Consider the following 20,379-nt stretch of genomic DNA (forward strand, 5'->3'; position numbering starts at 1 on the left):
TAACCCTGAGACTTAACCCTGAGACTTAACCCTGAGACTTAACCCTGAGACTTAACCCTGAGACTTAACCCTGAGACTTAACCCTGAGACTTAACCCTGAGACTTAACCCTGAGACTTAACCCTGAGACTTAACCCTGAGACTTAACCCTGAGACTTAACCCTGAGACTTAACCCTGAGACTTAACCCTGAGACTTAACCCTGAGACTTAACCCTGAGACTTAACCCTGAGACTTAACCCTGAGACTTAACCCTGAGACTTAACCCTGAGACTTAACCCTGAGACTTAACCCTGAGACTTAACCCTGAGACTTAACCCTGAGACTTAACCCTGAGACTTAACCCTGAGACTTAACCCTGAGACTTAACCCTGAGACTTAACCCTGAGACTTAACCCTGAGACTTAACCCTGAGACTTAACCCTGAGACTTAACCCTGAGACTTAACCCTGAGACTTAACCCTGAGACTTAACCCTGAGACTTAACCCTGAGACTTAACCCTGAGACTTAACCCTGAGACTTAACCCTGAGACTTAACCCTGAGACTTAACCCTGAGACTTAACCCTGAGACTTAACCCTGAGACTTAACCCTGAGACTTAACCCTGAGACTTAACCCTGAGACTTAACCCTGAGACTTAACCCTGAGACTTAACCCTGAGACTTAACCCTGAGACTTAACCCTGAGACTTAACCCTGAGACTTAACCCTGAGACTTAACCCTGAGACTTAACCCTGAGACTTAACCCTGAGACTTAACCCTGAGACTTAACCCTGAGACTTAACCCTGAGACTTAACCCTGAGACTTAACCCTGAGACTTAACCCTGAGACTTAACCCTGAGACTTAACCCTGAGACTTAACCCTGAGACTTAACCCTGAGACTTAACCCTGAGACTTAACCCTGAGACTTAACCCTGAGACTTAACCCTGAGACTTAACCCTGAGACTTAACCCTGAGACTTAACCCTGAGACTTAACCCTGAGACTTAACCCTGAGACTTAACCCTGAGACTTAACCCTGAGACTTAACCCTGAGACTTAACCCTGAGACTTAACCCTGAGACTTAACCCTGAGACTTAACCCTGAGACTTAACCCTGAGACTTAACCCTGAGACTTAACCCTGAGACTTAACCCTGAGACTTATCCTCAAGATTGTACTCTAAGACTTAACCCTGAGACTTATCCTCAAGATTGTACTCTAAGACTTAACCCTGAGACTTATCCTCAAGATTGTACTCTAAGACTTAACCCTGAGACTTATCCTCAAGATTGTACTCTAAGACTTAACCCTGAGACTTAACCCTGAGACTTAACCCTGAGACTTAACCCTGAGACTTAACCCTGAGACTTAACCCTGAGACTTAACCCTGAGACTTAACCCTGAGACTTAACCCTGAGACTTAACCCTGAGACTTAACCCTGAGACTTAACCCTGAGACTTAACCCTGAGACTTAACCCTGAGACTTAACCCTGAGACTTAACCCTGAGACTTAACCCTGAGACTTAACCCTGAGACTTAACCCTGAGACTTAACCCTGAGACTTAACCCTGAGACTTAACCCTGAGACTTAACCCTGAGACTTAACCCTGAGACTTAACCCTGAGACTTATCCTCAAGATTGTACTCTAAGACTTAACCCTGAGACTTATCCTCAAGATTGTACTCTAAGACTTAACCCTGAGACTTATCCTCAAGATTGTACTCTAAGACTTAACCCTGAGACTTATCCTCAAGATTGTACTCTAAGACTTAACCCTGAGACTTATCCTCAAGATTGTACTCTAAGACTTAACCCTGAGACTTATCCTCAAGATTGTACTCTAAGACTTAACCCTGAGACTTATCCTCAAGATTGTACCCTGAGACTTAACCCTGAGACTTAACCCTGAGACTTAACCCTGAGACTTAACCCTGAGACTTAACCCTGAGACTTAACCCTGAGACTTATCCTCAAGATTGTACTCTAAGACTTAACCCTAAGACTTATCCTCAAGATTGTACTCTAAGACTTAACCCTAAGACTTATCCTCAAGATTGTACTCTAAGACTTAACCCTAAGACTTATCCTCAAGATTGTACTCTAAGACTTAACCCTAAGACTCAATCGATGAGATGTAAACTTAAGACTTAACCTTTAGGAATTAACCCTGACACTTAACCTTAAGGCTTAACCCTAAGACTTAAGCTTAAGACTTCAATTTAAGACTTCACATTAAGACTTAACCCTAAGACATAATCCTGAGACTTAAACCTGAGACTTAACCCTAAGACTTAACCTAAAGTTTAACGTCAAAACTTAACCCTAAGACTGAATCCAAAGACACAACCTTACCACGTAACCCTGAGACTTAACCTTGAGACTTTACCTTGAAATTTAACCCTGGGATTTAACCTTGAGACTTTACCTTGAAATTTAACCCTGGGATTTAACCTTAAGTCTTAATGCTAAGACTTAACTTGAAGATGTACCATTAAGACTTAACCCTAAGACTCAAGTTTGAATCTCAACCCTGAGACTTAACCTTAAGACTTAATCCTAAAACTTAACCCTAAGACTTAACCTTAAAACTTAATCATAAACCTTAAAACTAAGACTTAACCTTAAGAGTTATATTTTAAGACTTAACCCAAAGACTTATCCCTAAGACGTAACACTGACACTTAACCCTAAGAGTTAACATTAAGACTTAATTGTAAGACTTAACCCTGAGACTTAACCCTGAGACTTAACCCTAAGAATTAACCCTAAGAGTTAACGTTAAGACTTAACCTTAAGAAGTAACCATCACACTTAACCCTAAGACTTAACCCTAACATTTAACTCTGTGAATTATATCTAAGACTTATGACTGAGACTTAACTCTAAGACTTAACCCTAAGTCTTAACCTTAAGATTTAACCTTACATCTTAAACGTAATACTTAAATTTAAGACTTAACCTTGAGAACTAAACCTAAGACTTAACACTGAGAATTTACCCTGATACTTAAACCTAAGATTTATCTTAACACCTCAGCCTAAGATTTAACCCTAAGACTTATATTAAAGACTTCACACTGAGACTTAAACCTAAGACTTAACCTTTACAGACTTAACGCTATGACTTGAGCCTAAGACATATCCCTGAGACTTATCCTTGAGACTTAACCTTAAGACGTAACCCTATGACTTAACCGTAAAACTTAACCCCAAGATTTTACCTTAAGATTTAACCTTAAGATTAACCCTAAGACTGAACCCCAAGACTTAATCCTAAGATTTAACCTTCAGAATTAATCTTAATACTTAACCATAAGACTTAACCTTAAGATTCAAACTTAAGACTTAGCCCTAAGACTTAACCATAAGGCTCAACCTTAAGACTTAACATAAAGACTGAACCATAAGAGTTAACCTTAAGATTTAACGCTAGAACTTGACCTTAAGATTAACCTTAAGACTTAACCGTAAGGCTCAATCCATAAGAAGTCAACTTAAGACTTAACCTCAATACTTAAACCTAAGACTTAACCCTACGACATAATCTTGAGACTTACCCCTGAGACTTAACCCTGAGATTTAACCTTAAGACTTAACCTTTAGACTAAACTCTAAGACTTAACATTGGGAATTAAATTTAAGACTTAACCTTTGAGACTTAACCCTAAGGCTTAATGCTGAGACTTAAGATTAAGATTTAACCTTAAGACTTAACCTTTAGACTAAACTCTAAGACTTAACATTGGGAATTAAATTTAAGACTTAACCTTTGAGACTTAACCCTAAGGCTTAATGCTGAGACTTAAGATTAAGATTTAACCTTAAGACTTAACCGTGAAACTTATCTCCAGGACTTAACCATCTCCCTGACTTGTGCAGCGATGAGCAACCAGGCACAGAAGAAACCAGGTGTGGCCTGAAACCATGGCAAGGCAGCTCCTTTGGGAGAAGCTGCAGGGGTATTAGATGGGCACATGGGGCTCGGCCCTTCTTTTCATATTCCCCTTGCTGAAGGGGAAGGACTGTAGCACAAGTTTTGGTATCGCAAGATGGCACTTACAGTGAAAGTGGAAAAAAAAATTCCCCAATTGTTTTAATGCATCAGCATGCCAAGTGCAGTTCTGGTCACGTGTCCACATGCTTATGGGAAAGTGCTCCCGTGATAATAAATTATCTCAGTGGGAGAGAAGTGAATGTGTGAATGTGAGATAGATACACATCAATGCTGTGTGCAGGTTTAGACAGACGGTGGCTTTTTAAGAAACCCCTCTGTTTCGGGGGGGGGGCTGGAAGTGCACACCCCAATTCTGCATAGGAAGGAGGATTTAGTACTGGCCTGATTTTAAAGCTTTTGTTATTTCTCTTTTGAGCAGGTCTAATGATTCAAGATTTGGCACTTTCTCTTGCTGAACCCGATGTCACGTCGTAGTGCCAGGAGAAACTGTAGGCTGTAGGAAGTGCTATCTTCCGGCAGAGATAACAGACCTGTCATCTTCCTCTTCATCAATGAAGAGTCCAGTGGTATTTTTCGTGAGAAAGCAAACCCCTGTTTATAGTATCCTGACCAAGACTGTGTGTGGAAGTCGTGTGTGTGTGTGTGTGTGTGTGTGTGTGTGTGTGTGTGTGTGTGTGTGTGTGTGTGTAAGACACTATCTCAGTTTCCAAACTGCAGTGGAATCTCTCCTCATTTCAGACACATCCTGCTTTGTGCACATACATTGATTTGTTAGTGTATCTGAGGAGCTAGTTCTCTTGCTCACTAGGACAAGATGTGTTTATTCTTTTTGTTATAATTCTTACAGCCTTTTTTTCCCTCTCTTTGAAGTGCTGAGGTGCAGTCACTCTTATTGGCTGTTTGTGGACAGCGCTGTGGTTTGGTTTGTGCATTTTGCTCCAGATGAGGTCAATTTCCTTTTGGGGAAAAATATTACTAGGAGGAAGCTTCTTGTGACACTTTATGGATGCTGTGGACCTCAACTGTTGGGATGTAATGATGTTAAATAATAACAGCAACCATTATTCTTCCTCTGCTGATCATTTTTGGAGCAGTGCTCTGCTCTTGTGCTTCTCCAGCTGTCCCTCCTCCTCTCCCGTTCCCCTCTGCCCATCCCTTGGCTTGCACCTGTACGTCCCACTTGCCCACTGTCCAGGTACCTTTGGGGAAGCACAATATGTCTATAGTCCAAAATCCTACTGTGACTTGTTGAAAGTGTTCCAGCAGTGGTAAAAATGCTACATTTCATAGCCAACTCAACAAAAAAGAAAGGGCTTTGCATGGATGACTCAGTTAATTTCCCTTTGCCTACCGCAGAAGCAGCTGAAGGATTTCCAGTTGGTTGCCCCATTAGCCAGGGTGTCTCACTGCGGGTCTTTTGAAATTGCCATGGCTGTTGCACCGGTGAGCTAAAGAGGGCACTTGAGGCTTTCGAGCAGCAAAGACAGAGTCCTGAGAATAACATATGGAAACCATGCAAACCATCCCTGGCCTGCTGGTCTTAAGTCTTAAGGTTAAGTCTTAGGGTTCAGTCTTAAGGTTAATTCTTAAGGTTGAGTCTTAGGGTTAAGTCTTAAGCTTAATTCTTCAGGTTAAGTCTTAGGGTTAAGTCTTCAGGTTAATTCTTAAGGTTAACTCTTAAGGATGAGTCTTAGAGTTAAGTCTCAAAGTTGAGTCTTAGGGTTAAGTCTTAGGGTTAAGACTTAGGGTTAAGTCTTACGGTAAAGTCCTAGGGTTAAGTCTTACGGTTGATTCTTAGGGTTAAGTCTTAGGGTTAGGTTGTTTAGTTAAGACTTTAGGGTTAAGTCTCAAGATTAAGATTTAGGGTTAAGTCTTAAAGTTAAATCCTTAGTTATGTCTCAAGGTTAGGTCTTAAAGCTGAGTCTTAGGGTTAAGGCTTATGGTTAAGTCTAAAGGTTGAGTCTTAGGTTTAAGTTTTAGTGTTAAGTTTTAGGGATAAGACTTTAGATTAAGTTTTAGAGTTGTCTTAAGTTTAAGTCTTAAGGTTGAGTCTTAGAGTTACGTCTTAGGCTTAAGTCTTAGAGTTAAGACTTAAGATTAAGGCTTAAGGTAGAGTCTTAGGGTTAAGTCTCAGAGTTAGGTCGTTAGGTTAAGACAGGGTTAAGTATCAATGATAAGTCTTAGGGTTAAGTCTTAAAGTTAAGTCTTAGGGTTAAGTTTTACGGTTAAGCCTTTACCTAAAGTCTTAATGTTGAGTCTTGAGTTAAGTCATATGGTTAAGTCTTAGAGTTACGTCTCAGGGTTAAATCTTATGGATGAATCTTAGGGTTAAGTCTTAGGGTTAAACCCTATGGGTTATTCTTAAGGTTGAGTCTTAGGGTTAAGTCTTAGAGGTTGAGTCTTAGGGTTAAGTCTTAAAGTTAAGTCTTAAGGTTAAGGCTTAAGGTAAGGTCTTAGTGTTAAGTCTCAGGGTTAGGTCTTTAGGTTAATACAGGGTTATGTGTCAATGATAACTCTTAGTGTTAAGTCTTAGGGTTAAGTTTTATGCTTAAGCCTTTAGGTTAAGTCTTAATGTTGAGTCTTTGAGTTAAGTCTTAGTGTTAAATCTTAAGGTTAATTCTTATGGTTAAGACTCAGGGTTAAGACTCAGGGTTCAGTCTCAGGGTTCGGTCTCAGGGCTTGGTCTCGGGGTTCAGTCTCAGGGTTATTTCTTAGCCTTAGGTCTTAGGGTTAATATTAAGGTTAAGTCTTAGGGTTAAGTCTCAGGGTTATATCTGAAGGTTAAGTCTTAAGTTTAAAGTCTTACAGATGGAGTTTTGGGGTTATATCTAAGGGTTAAGTCTTAAGTTTAAGTCTTAGGGTTAGGTATTAGGATTAAGTCTTAGGGTTTAGTCTGAGCTTAAGTCTTAAGTTTATGTCTTAAGTTTAAGCTTCATCAGGGGACAACAGGCCAAGGAGAAAGAAATCAAAGGGACACAGCAAGGCTGTAGGTCAGAAGGGGACAGGACGAACACATGCCCAGGAAGAAGGCAGAGAGAAGCAGAAGCACTCTAGTTGGGGCAGAGTCCAGGGAAAGCCTGTAGCTTATGTTCGACTCAGCTGGGCACTGGGCTGTGCCAAGCGGGCCAGCTCGCAGCTGGAGAATGGGTGCCGAGACCCATCAGTGAGTCAGCCAATACGGTTATACCGACTTTCCCCAGCACCTGGCTGAGCAGAGGAGGAAGTGACAATCCAGCACACTGATCCCACGAGGCTCTCTTGCAGCCCAATGACCCCTGCTTGCACATGCCCTGCCCCACGGCTGACAGCGTTGCTAGCCAGAGCTCTGTGAAGATCTGAGGCTTGCCTCCGCCTGGCCCTGCACTGTGCAGCACCACTGATGTGCTCCTGTTGGTGGAAAGCCAGAGTCTGGCAGGCCGCCAGCCTAGGAATGGCGAACGCCGTGCCTGGACACTTAGGGGGAGCCGGAGGCATGGAGCGAGCTTGGCTAAGAGCAAGGAACCTTGCCTGCGCAGTCTCTATTTAGAGGCACATCACAGGAACTCAGCTGTGTCTTCTCACCTTTCACCTGCTGCTGCGTCAAGCCACTGCGGTGTTTGGCAAAGCTCTCCTGGCTCAAAACTGCCACCAAGCTCATCGTCGACTTCCCACGCACACACACAATCCGGGTATGCCACTGGAAGAGACAGAGGAGGCAACACTGTTACCAGCACCACTCAAGATGCACACAAGTCACTCCAGGAAGGCAAATGACGTGTTTCCTGAGCACTTTTCCAGCCGGCCTCTTGAGAAGCGCCTACAGGGCCAGTCTGCTGCCCTGTTCTCTTGCTGAACCACACAGAAACTCAGGGGGGATTTTTCCTGACAGCACAGTGGGCATCAAAACCAGAGCTCCTCGTTAGGAAGGCAGAGGATGTGCAACCTAAGAAGCCTCTTGGAAAGGGGGACACCCCAAGCTGGCTTTACCTCTAGTAGGCCCGCAGCTAAGCCTGTGCTGGGCACGAGGCCGAGGGGCCTGCCGCCATCGTGGTCAAGAAGAGATGTGTGTGACCTCCCAACATACGGGTGGTCCCTCCCCTGTGTGCCCTTTGTCAGCCGGTTGCCAGGGGAACAGCCCGACTCGTTCCCATAGCAACCGACCAAAGGGCGCATGGGGGCGGGGCCACCCCTGTGTTGGCAGGTCACGCACTTCTCTCTTCTTCACCAGGATGGTGCCCCGGGACCGGCTTTACCTCTCGTAGGCCTGCAGCGAAGCCTGTGCTGGGCACGAGGCCGAGGGGCCCCTCTTCCCGCCAGCTGTGCGCGCGTGGCAGCGGCGGTCGGGGTCGCTGGCTGCGCGAGGCGCGGGGCGCAGGTGAGGAGACGCGGTGGGAGGGGGGCGGCCAGCGGCCTCGGCGGGGCTCGGGGGTCTGCCTGCGCGGCGCCCGTCTGGAGGGGCGGTGCAGGACAGCCCCTTCCCCGGCTCTCCGGGAACTCTCCGGGAAGCCCCTCTGGGGTGCTGAGCAGGTGCTGGTGAGGAGGAAGCAGTCGAGGGGAGCTGCGGGGTGGGGCACATACACACCCCCACCACCCCCCCCATACCCACAAACACCCCCACACCCCGGTCCATCCCTAAAATCCTTCATCAATTCCCACCCGTCCGTCCCTAAACCCCTTCCCCCGCCCCCTCCCCTGCCCCCGTCCCTCTGTCCCTGGCATGGCCCAACTGCCCAGCACCACCAGACCACTCTGGCCCAAACACCATAAGGCAATGGTTCCCACCTGACAATAGCAAGTCGAGGAACATTTTTTTTTTCCTAAATAAAGACACTTTTGCTTCATATGCTGCCCACTACACCAAATTATGTCTTGCTGACTGACTGGATACCCAGCAAAGATGAACTCCACATCAAATCGATCAAATACATCAATCATTGAAACATATCCAAGGTAGTTTCTTGTATTATAATAAAGGACAATAGCATGCAATATGATGAAAGGAAACAGCAGTAGCTATTGTGAGCGATATGATAAAGGAGCAATAGGAGCGAAGCACCAAATTGTCACTGCAAAGCCTTAACGAGACTAAGGAAAGGAGACATCACCAATTCCAACCCCAGCATCACACAGGACCACCCTTTGTCTGGGAGCGCCCTTGCAGCCGGCACCAGCAGTCTCTCGGGAACTGGGAAATTCCCCTGGAGAAGGTGCCAGAAAGGAATCCTCTTGCTGCTTCTCAACCTGCCCTGGCAGACATATGACGCACATCATAAAAGTTCTGCTCCCTGCTTTCTGTGGTGAAAAATTGACCAAAACCTTTTGCACTCATGCAGAGCCAAAAAAATACATTTTGGGAAAGGGCAGCACGGCTCCCCTGGAGAAGGTTCCAGGAAGGAATTCTCTTGCTGCTTCTCACCCTGCCCTGGTAGCCCTGTCAGGCACTGAGCAAAAGTTCTTCTCCCTGCTTTGTGTGGTGAGAAAATTGACCTCTTTTCATTGGCAATCATGTACAGCCCAAAAAAACTCACCTTGACAAAGTGCAGCAGTGCTCCCCTGGAGAAGGTGACAGGGAGGAATTCTCTGGCTGTTTCTCACCCTGACCTGGAAGCCATGTGATGAGGCACAGAGCAAAAGTTCGGCTCCCTGCTTCCTGTGGTGAGAAAATTGACCAAAAACTTGTGCACTCATGCAGAACCAGAGCTCACCTTGTGAAAGTGCAGCACTGTTCCCCTGGAGAAGGTGACAGGAAGGAATCCTCTTGCTGGTTCTCACTCTGTCCTTACAGCCATGTGAGGCACATCAGAAAAGTGCAGCTCCCTGCTCTCTAAAGTCAGCAAAATTGACCGTTCACAGTTGCGCTCATGTAGAGACAAGACTTTCTTACTCAAAAGAAAACCCCAAAAAGCCACGTAGCCTTGGGAAACCCCTTGTCCTTCCGTGTGGCTGGTGACTTCCCGTGGCTCTTCCGCAAGGCAGGAGAAACAACCATGAATTTGGAAGCCCACGTAAATTCAAGTACACTTAGTCCTCTGACAGTCACTACTTATGGGCCAGCAGTCCTCTCACCCCTCCACAGATCTGCCTCTTAGTCCTCTAGCAGTCATTCTCCATGGAGGGACCACAAGTCCTCCATACCTACCTACCAACTCACCAGAAATGAGTCAGACCACACCAGAAGTGACACTGCCTGACCTGCAGGAGATATATTAGACCAGTAACGATGGTTTCAAGACAGAAAAAACACCACCATCCAACAGTACAGCAGAAAAACAACCAGAAGAAACTCTGTACACAAACCAAAGGCACCCATCCAAACCCCACAAAGGCAACAGAGGTGAAAAAAGGCACTCTCCACAAAGAAACCCACCACACAGTTCACAAGATAAGATAAAAATGCCATAACCCCAGGAACGCAGGGCCAACAAACCCAGATTCTGTCCATAACAATAACACACTTTGACACGAACTGGCCTGACCTCTGGCATACCATAACCTTGTTGCCCCCAAACCACAGCACATTGTAGCCCTAAGGCAACACTAGATGGAACACAAAGTCCCTTGAGATCTCTGCCAAGGCCTTCAGGTGGTCCCTGACCTCAGGCATCACAACCTTGAAGTGGGAGCCAGACGGAGGCACCAGGACATCACCGGCACCCATCTTCACACCCTGAAACAGTGCCTGGGATAAACGCTCCTGGGGACAGAGGCTGAGGCACTCGGAGGCTTTGAGCCGGCCAGCCACCATCACAGGGCTTCAGCTCATCATTTCTGTGTCAGAGCCACCAGGCAGGTGGCCCCATCCTCCCTGAGAGACCACTCAGGGAACCTGTACTCAGCTCCAGGGGGCTGGATACACAGCCTCGGATCCATGGTGGGGAGGGGTGCTTTAATCCTGGGAGCAGGATTTCTAACAGTGCCCCTGGGGAGGAAAGCCTCCTCAGGCCTGGAAGCCTGAGAGACATCCCTGCGCTGCTCCACACGTCACCAAAAGCAGGGGCTGAGGAAGGCTGCTTTGGGGCCCGTCGAGGGAACCAGCTCCCCTGGGCTGCTCTGTGGCCACCGGCTGCCGTTGCTGTCGCGCGGGTCTCAGTGCTGCTCTGCAGTCGGCCGTCACCTCCCCGTGGGACACTCTGCAGCGCAGCACACGTCTGCACTGGCTCTCCCTGGGGACAAAGATCACAAGCGAGGGATGGGCTTGGCTTTGCCCCCAGTCCCAGGCTGCCACCAGAGAGACCTGCCACCCCCGCCCCAGCTGTGCGATGTGGGCACCACGTACAGCTGCAGATGTGGGTCAGGGCAGCTGTGGGCAGGGGGCAAGCCCCGTGGCGGTGCCCCCGGCACTGGCAGCAGGCAGAGCTGGGGAGAGCGAGGGGCAGCCCAGGGCAGCCGGCAGCTGGCGGCGGGGCCCGTCAGGGTGCAGCACCCTCAGCAATGCCCGGCTCCGTGCGCCTCGGCCCCAGGGCTGCAGCGCAGGGCTGGCCCCAGCTGGGGCTGGGCTGGGAACAGGCAGGCAGGGCCCCTGGCAGCCCCGGCACGCACCTGCTCCCTGCATGGGGCAGCCTGCTCCTTTGCAATCGACCCCGTGGCATCCAGAGAAGAGCCCTGCCCTGGGCCTGAGCCATCGCTGCAGGCAGGAGGCCTTCCTCGGCGTCCGTCCCTCAAACCCCTCCCTCCGGCCCCCACGGTCCGTCCCTAAAACACTTCCCCTCTGGCCCCCAGCCCCTGCGAGCGGGGAATCCGCCTCCCCAGCTGTGAGCCCGGGCGGCGCAAGCCCCCCCAGGGCTCACCCTGCCATCCATGTGGTTCCTGGAAGAAACACCATCCCACCATGCCCGCAGGCAAACCGCTATCCCTATGGACACAATGGGGGCAGCCGGCACGGGGGTTGGGGGTGGGGGGGTGGGGGTGAGGGGGTGTCACTCTCGGGGCTATCCTAGTGAGCAACACTCAGAGAGGCCAAAAACTGGAGTGCAGGGTTGATGCCGACATTAGAGCCGGCTGCAAGCGAAAGGCACTCAATGGGCATGGGCGCTGCTGGGAGGGAAAGCGCCACGTCAGGATGGTCGGGAATCTCGGCTGGCTGGGAGGGAGCTCCATCGAGCGCTCAGAGTCGAGGCTTGAGATCCTTGCAGCCACGGAGGTTTTTGCACGGAGAGCTGCGCTAAGCAAGGCCCGTTTATCACTTTGGCTGCAACACGAGGGTGCTGCACCCCTGCATGGTGCTTCCCCTGAGCCGACAGAGAACTTTCTCTCCTGGGCTTTGTTCCCTCTGGGACAGCGGCTGTGAGCGAGGCAGGGCTGTCAGATATGCACAGCAGGGGTCGAGGGGCTCAGAACGGATAAACCCCCCAGCCTGCGCCCGGCCCTGCCCCTCTCTTACAGCCGCCATGGCAGTTCCCCTGCAGCTGAATAGAACCATCAACGCTCTGTCTTCAGCGGGGTTTCTTGTACATAGAAAAAGGGGACAGCACAAAGCGTGACGCAAAGCCAAGAAGGTGGCACCTGCTTTTAAAAAAGAATACATTCAGTACATCACAACAAAATGCGGTGGAACTCACTCTTCCAGTTGGGTTAGGCAGGAGGAAAATGGATTTGGAAAGCAAATAAGAATCGCTCACTTCAAGCTATAAGGTGGCTACTAAACACAGACTCTCCCGTGCATGTCCTGCTCATTAGTTCCGTGCTTTGGAAGTGCCTGTGGTTTCCCTGAAGCACCCTCTCCAGGTTACTCTTCCAAAGGGGTTCCGGGGACATCTGCATAGGGAAGCTGCCTGAAGCAATCACCGTTTGTTATCCTGTCAGGTTTCAGCCAGGGCAGATAGCCTGTGCATGCAGGGACTACAAACTGCAGGCATCACAACTTGTGGACCCCAAGAAAAAGGGGGTACACGATATGAATTTACGGTACAAGGCTGTCACTGAAGCAAGCCATGTGAAGTGGAATATAGTACTTCTAGCAACAGTGAAATAGTGTACATTAAAAGAGTATTCATCTATATACAAAAAAGTCATGAAAACTTTTTTTCAGGACATTTCTCAAGATCTTGAGAAATAGACCTCTGTTTACTGGTAAGGGAAGAAGAAGTAAGAAACTAAAAAGTGTCCATCCCAATACACACACCACCACCACAAACACCACCACCCGCCCCCAAATTACCTCAGGTGAACCGCGGCCTTTTGAAAAAGGGCCAGCATCTAAAGCGTATGTAGTGACCTGGAACAACGTTGCTGCATATTTGGGATCCAGATGATACAGGGCAGCGTGAGGATTGCTAACATGGACAGAACAGCGGGACTTACTTTGCCTCTTTATTTCGGTAGCTAGGTAAATAGCTAAGGATCGAGGCTCTTGTGGCGAGGTGTCTGCTTACCCTTGAGCAAACAGTACTTCAGTAAGTGCAAAACCAAACCTGCAACATTGGGAACGGCAGTTTCCTGCTGACACGCATTTTTTTCCAAAAGGCAGGTGTCTGCTTCCTATCCGGGGCCATCTTTGTGCACGCTAAAAATAGTTCATGCACTTAGTGCAGTGTTCAGAGTTTTGAGAGATGGACAGCAGTGTCTGGATACACCTGGGCTTCTTGACCTTCCTGAATTTTTTCAGGGGTTGATCTCGAAAAGCTTTTCTTCTCTCCTTTTCTCTTCTGGTGTGCTTTCAGCCTCTTCTCCAGAGACCTGTTTTCCCTTTCTGTTTCTTTGCTTTTCATTTTCCTGAAACGAAAGACCTGCAAACCTTGACATTCCACAGTGTTTATTAGAGAGGTAAAACCACAATCAACTGGAATCAGTTCTCATTTTAAACAAAGGGAGCTCATTTTACCTTCTTTCCTCTGAAAGGCTCATCAGCTGTTCCGGGTCTACCGAGGAGTCGGCTGTGCTCTCGGGGGTGGTTGGAGGCAAAGGTACAAGTGCCTGAACCGGAAAGGTTGAAGTTGAAAGGTGGCAAGACACCTGGAGTAGTAAGCTACCGTTTTCCAAATTGCTACCTTAGCTCCTCAAATAAGATCCCTTTGGTTGCTTTGCATTATCCATATTTTGCACGGTCGCAAGATAGGCTTCAGGAGCTCTGATGAATTGGGATGATGGGCTGCCCCTTCTTGCGGGCTGGGGCACCACAAACTGGAGGGGCCTTGGAGGGTAGGACAGACCCTTGCCAGCTTCGTTCTGCTGGGCTTTCTTCTGCCTTCCTGGGACACAGTTCTGCCGTTATCCCTTGGGCAGCATTATCCCATTCTGGGGTGTGAGCCTTTTATTTTTAAATCTGCGATTTTGTATTTGACTTCTTGTAGGTATTTAGATTGATTAAGCACATTCCCAATGCATCTGAGAAACAACCTTTCTGGTTTTTCTTCTCTATCATTAGAGGGTGGGAAAAGTCAAACAGACAAGAGATCTAATGGCAGGAGGAGGCACAGCAGCTGCTTGGCCCTATCAGAAACTACTGTCATACATGAGAAACGTGTCAGTGTTTCTTGGCCTGACATCCCTCTACTATTTCTGATTTCACCACCATAGCTGCCCCTGCTTCTTTGTAGAGGATGAACAGAGAGGGTGCTGTGTGCAAGAAGTCTTTTGCCTGGGGCTCTGCGTTTGCTTCACCTGCACGGCTCCTTTGATCTTCCAAACGCACCCATGGAACACAAAAGCACGTGCAGCAAAGTGACCTCGTGGAAGTGGACAACACCTAAACCAAAATCCACCAGCAGCACAATAAGGAATTGGACCAGAAGCCCCAGATTTTGAAAACCCTCAGCCCCTCCTCATACCTGTGCACCTGTCCACAGGTGCTGGCACCTCCTCAGCTGATGGAGGGGAGGGGCCGGCCACCTCCTCCCCAAAGATGTCCCCGCAGTTTTCAATCACAAACTGCACCAGCACGTTCCCCTGCACACATCAAAGCCTTGGCCTCAGCCTACGAGTTTTCTCCCTTTGAGCCTCCCAGTTCTCCCTGCCATCCCCCTGGGGAGGGAGGGAGGGAGGGAGCGAGCAGCTGTGTGTTGCACAGCTGGCGGCCCCGCTTGAACCACAGCAGCCTATGAGCAACAGTTAGCTGGTTGATGGTGAGAGTGCTCATCCTTCGTCCTCCATCAGGGTGCGGGCGTCTCCCGTATCACACTGGGACGCACAAAAGCCTCAGCAGTCCGGCTGCTGTTGGAGCTGCTGGAAAAGCTTTTTGGGCGAGCCGACGTATTTGTAGTGGCCAGCGTGGCAGTTTGCTTTATACCGTTGCCCTGAGCGTGGGCATCTGGAGAAACTGCCCATCAGTCAGTGTGCAGGGATGACGGCCGCAGGGGACAGCGAGCTGCAGGTGATGGTCAGCGGCGGCACCGTGTCTGCCTGCGTGTTGTCCCGGCTCTGAGCTAATGGCGCTGCTCCCCAGTGGAGCATCCATCGAGCCTGAGCACAGGCTGTGTCTTAGCCAGAATCCGAGCAGGAGCTGAGGGGACAGTGACACCTCCAGAGGTGCCATCCGGCCCCCACCTCCCTGTGTGACTGTGCTGTGAGTCATAAAGCTCAGCCGTGATGCCCACTGGCAAGGAGTCTGGGCCAAGGGATGATCCCAAAGTCCTCCCCTAGGACGCACCACCAAACAATATCTGCCCAGTCCCCAATTATCACATGGCAGACGTAGTCAGAAGAGAGGAAAGATCATTTTATTGAGGACAGCAGCTGCAGGCTGGGGGGGTGGCGGCTACCCAGGAGCCCCAGGGCTTCAGGCAGGAAAACAGCACCTGCAACAATAAGAGCCAGGAAGCACTGCTAAAGCCACAAAGCCAGGACGAGGCGTGACTTGGTTGCCCTTGCTTTGGAGAACGCTTTACAAAGTGCCTTGCCTCAGCACTCCCGCCCAAAGGACTGGTTCTCTTCATTTACTCCAGCATCCTGAGCAGACAATAAAAGCCTTACACAAGCAGCCTGCCACAGCAAGAAAGGATCTTCCTGACTTGCCGTTCGGTTCTCAAATGTTACGTTACTGCCTGTGGAACAGGGTTTAATAGGCTGTATTCCCAAGGCCTCTGACTCCCCTTTACTGACCTGGGGCCCCGCGTTCGTGCTTTTCCCAAATGACATTCGTTCTAGTGTTTGGTCCACAGTTCCCCATTCTAATATCTAATAGTGCATTCCACCACTTCATACGTTGACTTTTCAATCGCTTCGTCCGTCTCTGGCCGGCCCCCTCGCGGGGAACACAGAAACGCAGATCGGGACCCCCCACTCACTTCACAGTTAAACTGTGTCTCTCACACACATCACACTTGCCGGGCAGCCCTCAGCCACACAGGCAGCATGTTACATACAACTCTAGGAATGCTGACAGTTTGCGTTAGCACACAAAGTACGTGTTTCAATGAACAATTGCCAAAAAACAAGTTCTAATTTTTTCTGGCCCTAAGCAGGGCCCTAAGCAGGGGCCCCTCTGCTCTGTTGCCCCTTCTTGCCCCAGTTTCTTACTGGAACTAGTAACTCCAGCTCATCAGTTCCTTGACCATGGCTTCAATCTGTTCCTGAGCCACATGCACATCTTCTGTAGGCCCTTCCAAAGTGATGTTATCCTCTCCTCCAGTGAATTTGATGCGAACCTTGAGGTGAAAGACAATGAATCTCTTAAGAATTTGCCAAGATCCAAGCCAGGCCAATGCTCTTGGTCAGGCCTACACCATCGATCCCTGCCACTAAGAGATGCGCCTCTTCCAAAAAGCCCAAACAAAATCCCCACAATTTCCCAAGTCAGTAACTTAACGATGTCAGCCATATGGCAGTGCCTAGAGCCCAAGGCTCTGGTGCTGTCCCGGTTTCTGCAAGGGCTTTGGAGAAGTTTACTCATCTAGCCTTTATCTAGATACCGTCTAACTCACCAGGGAGAAGCCTTGCCGCACTCAGCATTTCCAGGTATCCTGCTACATCAGTTCTCAAAACAGCACCACATAAAGCTTCCTTGGAAGGGCTCAACCCATGACAATAACATAGGATGAGCAGTGTTTGCAGCAGTAAAAGAGAGGGTTCCCTTGAACAGCAAAGATCTGTGTCATTTCCCCCTGGGTTTACCCACGCTAGAATACACCTCTCTCTCCCGTGACGAGTGATCTGGACTAAACCTTTTTCTACGCCGGGGGTGCTAAGCTAACCAGCTCATCCATACCTTTGGCATCTGCTGAGTTATTTTGGCCAGGTTCTGTCCTTTCTTTCCAATAATGAAACGATGAAGCCAAGAGGGGGCAGAGACCGAGGAGACGGTAAAACTGTTGGCCTGAGAGACAGAAAAACAGAGAAGCTGTTTGATGGACAAACTGGAAGAGGCCTTCCCAACAATTCAGTTCCAATTCCCATGCTGCACCTCCGGTATTGACTTCTAAGCTGCACCTCTAATGGCCCAAGAGAGAGCACCCCCGCTACAGCCGTCAGTGCTCACAAATGTATCTTCATGGGACCTTCAAAGGAGGCCTAGCCCATCTTGTCAGTACCTTTGCATAGACTTCAGTCAATGCTTGCCCCAGTTTTTCAGGCTAGCCTCGCAGTATCAGCGTCTCCGAGCTACTGTCAATGGGTGGGATCTCGACAGAGACTCCAGTCTTCTCCAAGATCTCCTGCAGGGAATTCCCCTTGGGGCCGATGACATACTTGTGCTGGGACTTCTTCACCTCCACTGCAATAGTAGTAGTCTTCTTTTTCTGTAGGGGCAGAGACACTGAGGCGTCAATCACAAGGGGGCGGGGAAGGACAAGAGCGACAGGAAGAGGCACAAGATGCAGTCAGACTCTGCACCCAGCAAAGAGCAAAGCCAAGCTGAGCACAGTGGCTCGGCAGTACCCTAGCACCCCTTGGGCCCCTGCCTGCAGAAAGCCTTGTGCTCAAATATTCACAGGGGAAGTACAAAACTAGCATGCTGTGTCAAGCTCCCTGGGACACGGCATGGAAGAGACCACACACACACACAGGCATGTCGTTGTCGTCCCCCCCGTCCCCCCGTTGCACAGCAGGGTTCAACTCCCAGCCGTCTCCCAGGCAGTGCTGTGATGCAACACTGTGCAGGCTATAAGCTGATTGTTGAAATCCAGACCGGTACAAATACAGACCTAACCACGAGGAAAAACAGCCCAGCAACCCACAACAAGGATATTCACAGCAGCGTTGGCTGTGGGAAATAAACTGGAGTGACATTCGCTCTTCAGCAACTTCTACTTAGGTAGCAACTTTGATACTGTCAGCTGGCCACCGCTGTAGACTTCACACTTCTTTCCTTCCTTAGTAGCACCGGTGTGAACAAGAGCCAGGGGAGCTCTTGGTGGCCTGCTAAGTCCCACGATACAGAAAAGCGAGAAATCTGTCACCTCCCGGATAGTATCAGCCCGGCTCCCACTCTGCCGAGTGAGGAAACGGTAGGATTCGGGGTCATGTACTGCAAGGGTTGCTGAGCCAGATGCAACGGAGGGATGCACAAAAGTAGAACAAGAAGGGAAGAGTGCCTAGGAGCAGGTGCCAGGGGAAGGTGGGAAGCTTTATGGACCATGCGTACCTTCTCCTCATAGATCTTCTTAACTCGAGCCACAGCCTGGGCTAGTCGCTCCTTTTCTCCGGTGAAGACTATCTCGGTCTTGTTGACACTGGGTGGAGGAATGTTGATGCGCGTCCCTGTGTCCTGCATGAGCTCCCTCACCAGCTTGTTGTAAGGGCCAGCAATGAAAGGGTGGTACACTTTCTCCACGTCCAGCCGCTCCACGGCACGCTTACCCTGGAAGAGCCCACAACAGACCTTGGTGGGAACTGCCCTCTATATTACAGTCTCTGCCAGGCACAGCTAAGTTCCCAGGGGTGTCCTGCCTGACACTCTGGCCCAAGCAACCTTCTCAGTTGGCGGGCTTGTAGATCTCCACCTCTTTCAATCTACAAATACGGTTGCTGCTGCTGCTCCTTGTTTACGATATTCACCCCTGTGATCTCCTGCCTTATCTCAGCTGGCACCTAAGACGCGTCGCTTCAACTATCAAATGCTTGTTTTGGCTTCAGAGATGGACAAAACGCAGCACAAGAAGTTTCAGGACCTGGCAGCGGTGCTCACACAGCCAGCGAGTGGCACAGCATATGTCTCCGTTCAGGCTAACGTTAGCCACTGACTGTAGCCACGGTGGCTGCAAACTCCGACTACACCACGGGGAAGCAAAATGGCTGAGCAGCCAATGCCATGAGAGAGATCACAGTACTGAGGTACCTGCTCAGCGGAGATAAGCAGGATCTCGTGCCGGGCCTTCTCAATCCCTTCTTTAGTGCCGCTGATCTTGATCTGGTTGCTGGGGTCATCTGGGCGGGGGACCTGCATTTTGGTTGCAGTTTTGAGCTTCAGGTCCTGCAGCTTCTCACCCTTCTTTCCAATGACAAAACGGTGGTGCTCCTTGGGGATGGCAACTGTTGCCGAAGCCTGCAGCAGAAGAACCAAGCATCTGTGAAAAGCCTTGCCTGCACTGGCAGATCCACAGGAACAGAGCCAGGGAAAGCAAGGTAGACGCTGCTCAGTGGTACTGCTCCTCAGAGCAAACACAACGCCTTCCCAGCACACTCTGTCTGAGGGCTGACACTGTACCAGTTGATCTACAGCGCCTCCGTGCCAGGAGTATAGACCCCACCTTTCCCTCAAAACCCTTCTGTTTGCACAGGAGCGGTACCCTGAATTAGCAAAGGCCTTCCGACACAGACGAGGAGGTGCCTCTCCTCCAGTGTAAGACACCAGACAACAACTGAGATGACAGCGCACAGCTGGAGTTTATCTGAACTCTGACACCTGCTGCCAAGGCTACAGAGAACAAGACATACAGTATGACTCCTAGGAAAGAGAAATTCAACACCAGAAACCTACTGCAGGAGGCAGGCAGCTAGCAGATGCTCACCGCTACTTAAGTGCTAAGGTGTCTTCAAGTGTAGCACGTGCTGCTCCTGGGACTGCTTCTAGAAGGCCCCACATGCAAAAGGGGTCCTTCTCAATCTACCATTAAAGGGCTGGTCTATACAAGGGCTTCCTGACTTCTTCCCTTCTCACTGAGTTTGTACAGGTCTGGTAGCTGATGACTGCTATCGTGCTCCTGGTCCCTGTGATTAGGTAACCACTAACAGCAATCAGACAATGAACATTCAAGCTATAATGGAAAAATGAAAGATGAAGAAAAGATCACTCGGTGTGACTTTTCAGCTCTGTGTTCCTGTCCTGAAGCCAGCCAAGCCTAAGAGAAGCTGGAATACAGACACACCTTCCCGACCTGGGGCCAGGGCAGTAGGAGGTATATTTGAGAACAGTGGCTCATGGATCTGTGGCGGCACGACCTGAACTGATTTTTCAGATGCACATTGTGGATGTAGGGTTTTGTTCCTTTCTCTTTCCTCTGGCAGGGTATGACACAGGGGCTGAACAGCACTAAGCAGACATGGTATTAACATCGCATTACCTACCTTTGGCATTGTACTTTAAAACAC

The 20,379-nt window shown here is 49.3% G+C and overlaps 1 protein-coding gene across 1 annotated transcript; it reads right to left on the reverse strand.

The window, feature by feature from the left end:
• Positions 1-16,363: 16,363 nt before the first annotated feature.
• Positions 16,364-18,994, reverse strand: LOC308058097 (vigilin-like). Its single transcript, XM_080412103.1, has 3 exons — positions 18,434-18,994; positions 17,382-17,588; positions 16,364-17,167 (listed from the first exon to the last, which is right to left on the reverse strand). The coding sequence occupies exons 1-2, from the start codon at positions 18,560-18,562 to the stop codon at positions 17,424-17,426; spliced, it is 294 nt and encodes a 97-aa protein (XP_080268229.1). The 5' UTR covers positions 18,563-18,994; the 3' UTR covers positions 16,364-17,167; positions 17,382-17,423.
• Between the last annotated feature and the right edge of the window lie 1,385 nt (positions 18,995-20,379).

The sequence above is a fragment of the Falco punctatus genome (assembly GCF_963210335.1).
Source record: "Falco punctatus genome assembly, contig: scaffold_23, whole genome shotgun sequence".
Taxonomy (NCBI): Eukaryota; Metazoa; Chordata; class Aves; order Falconiformes; family Falconidae; genus Falco; species Falco punctatus.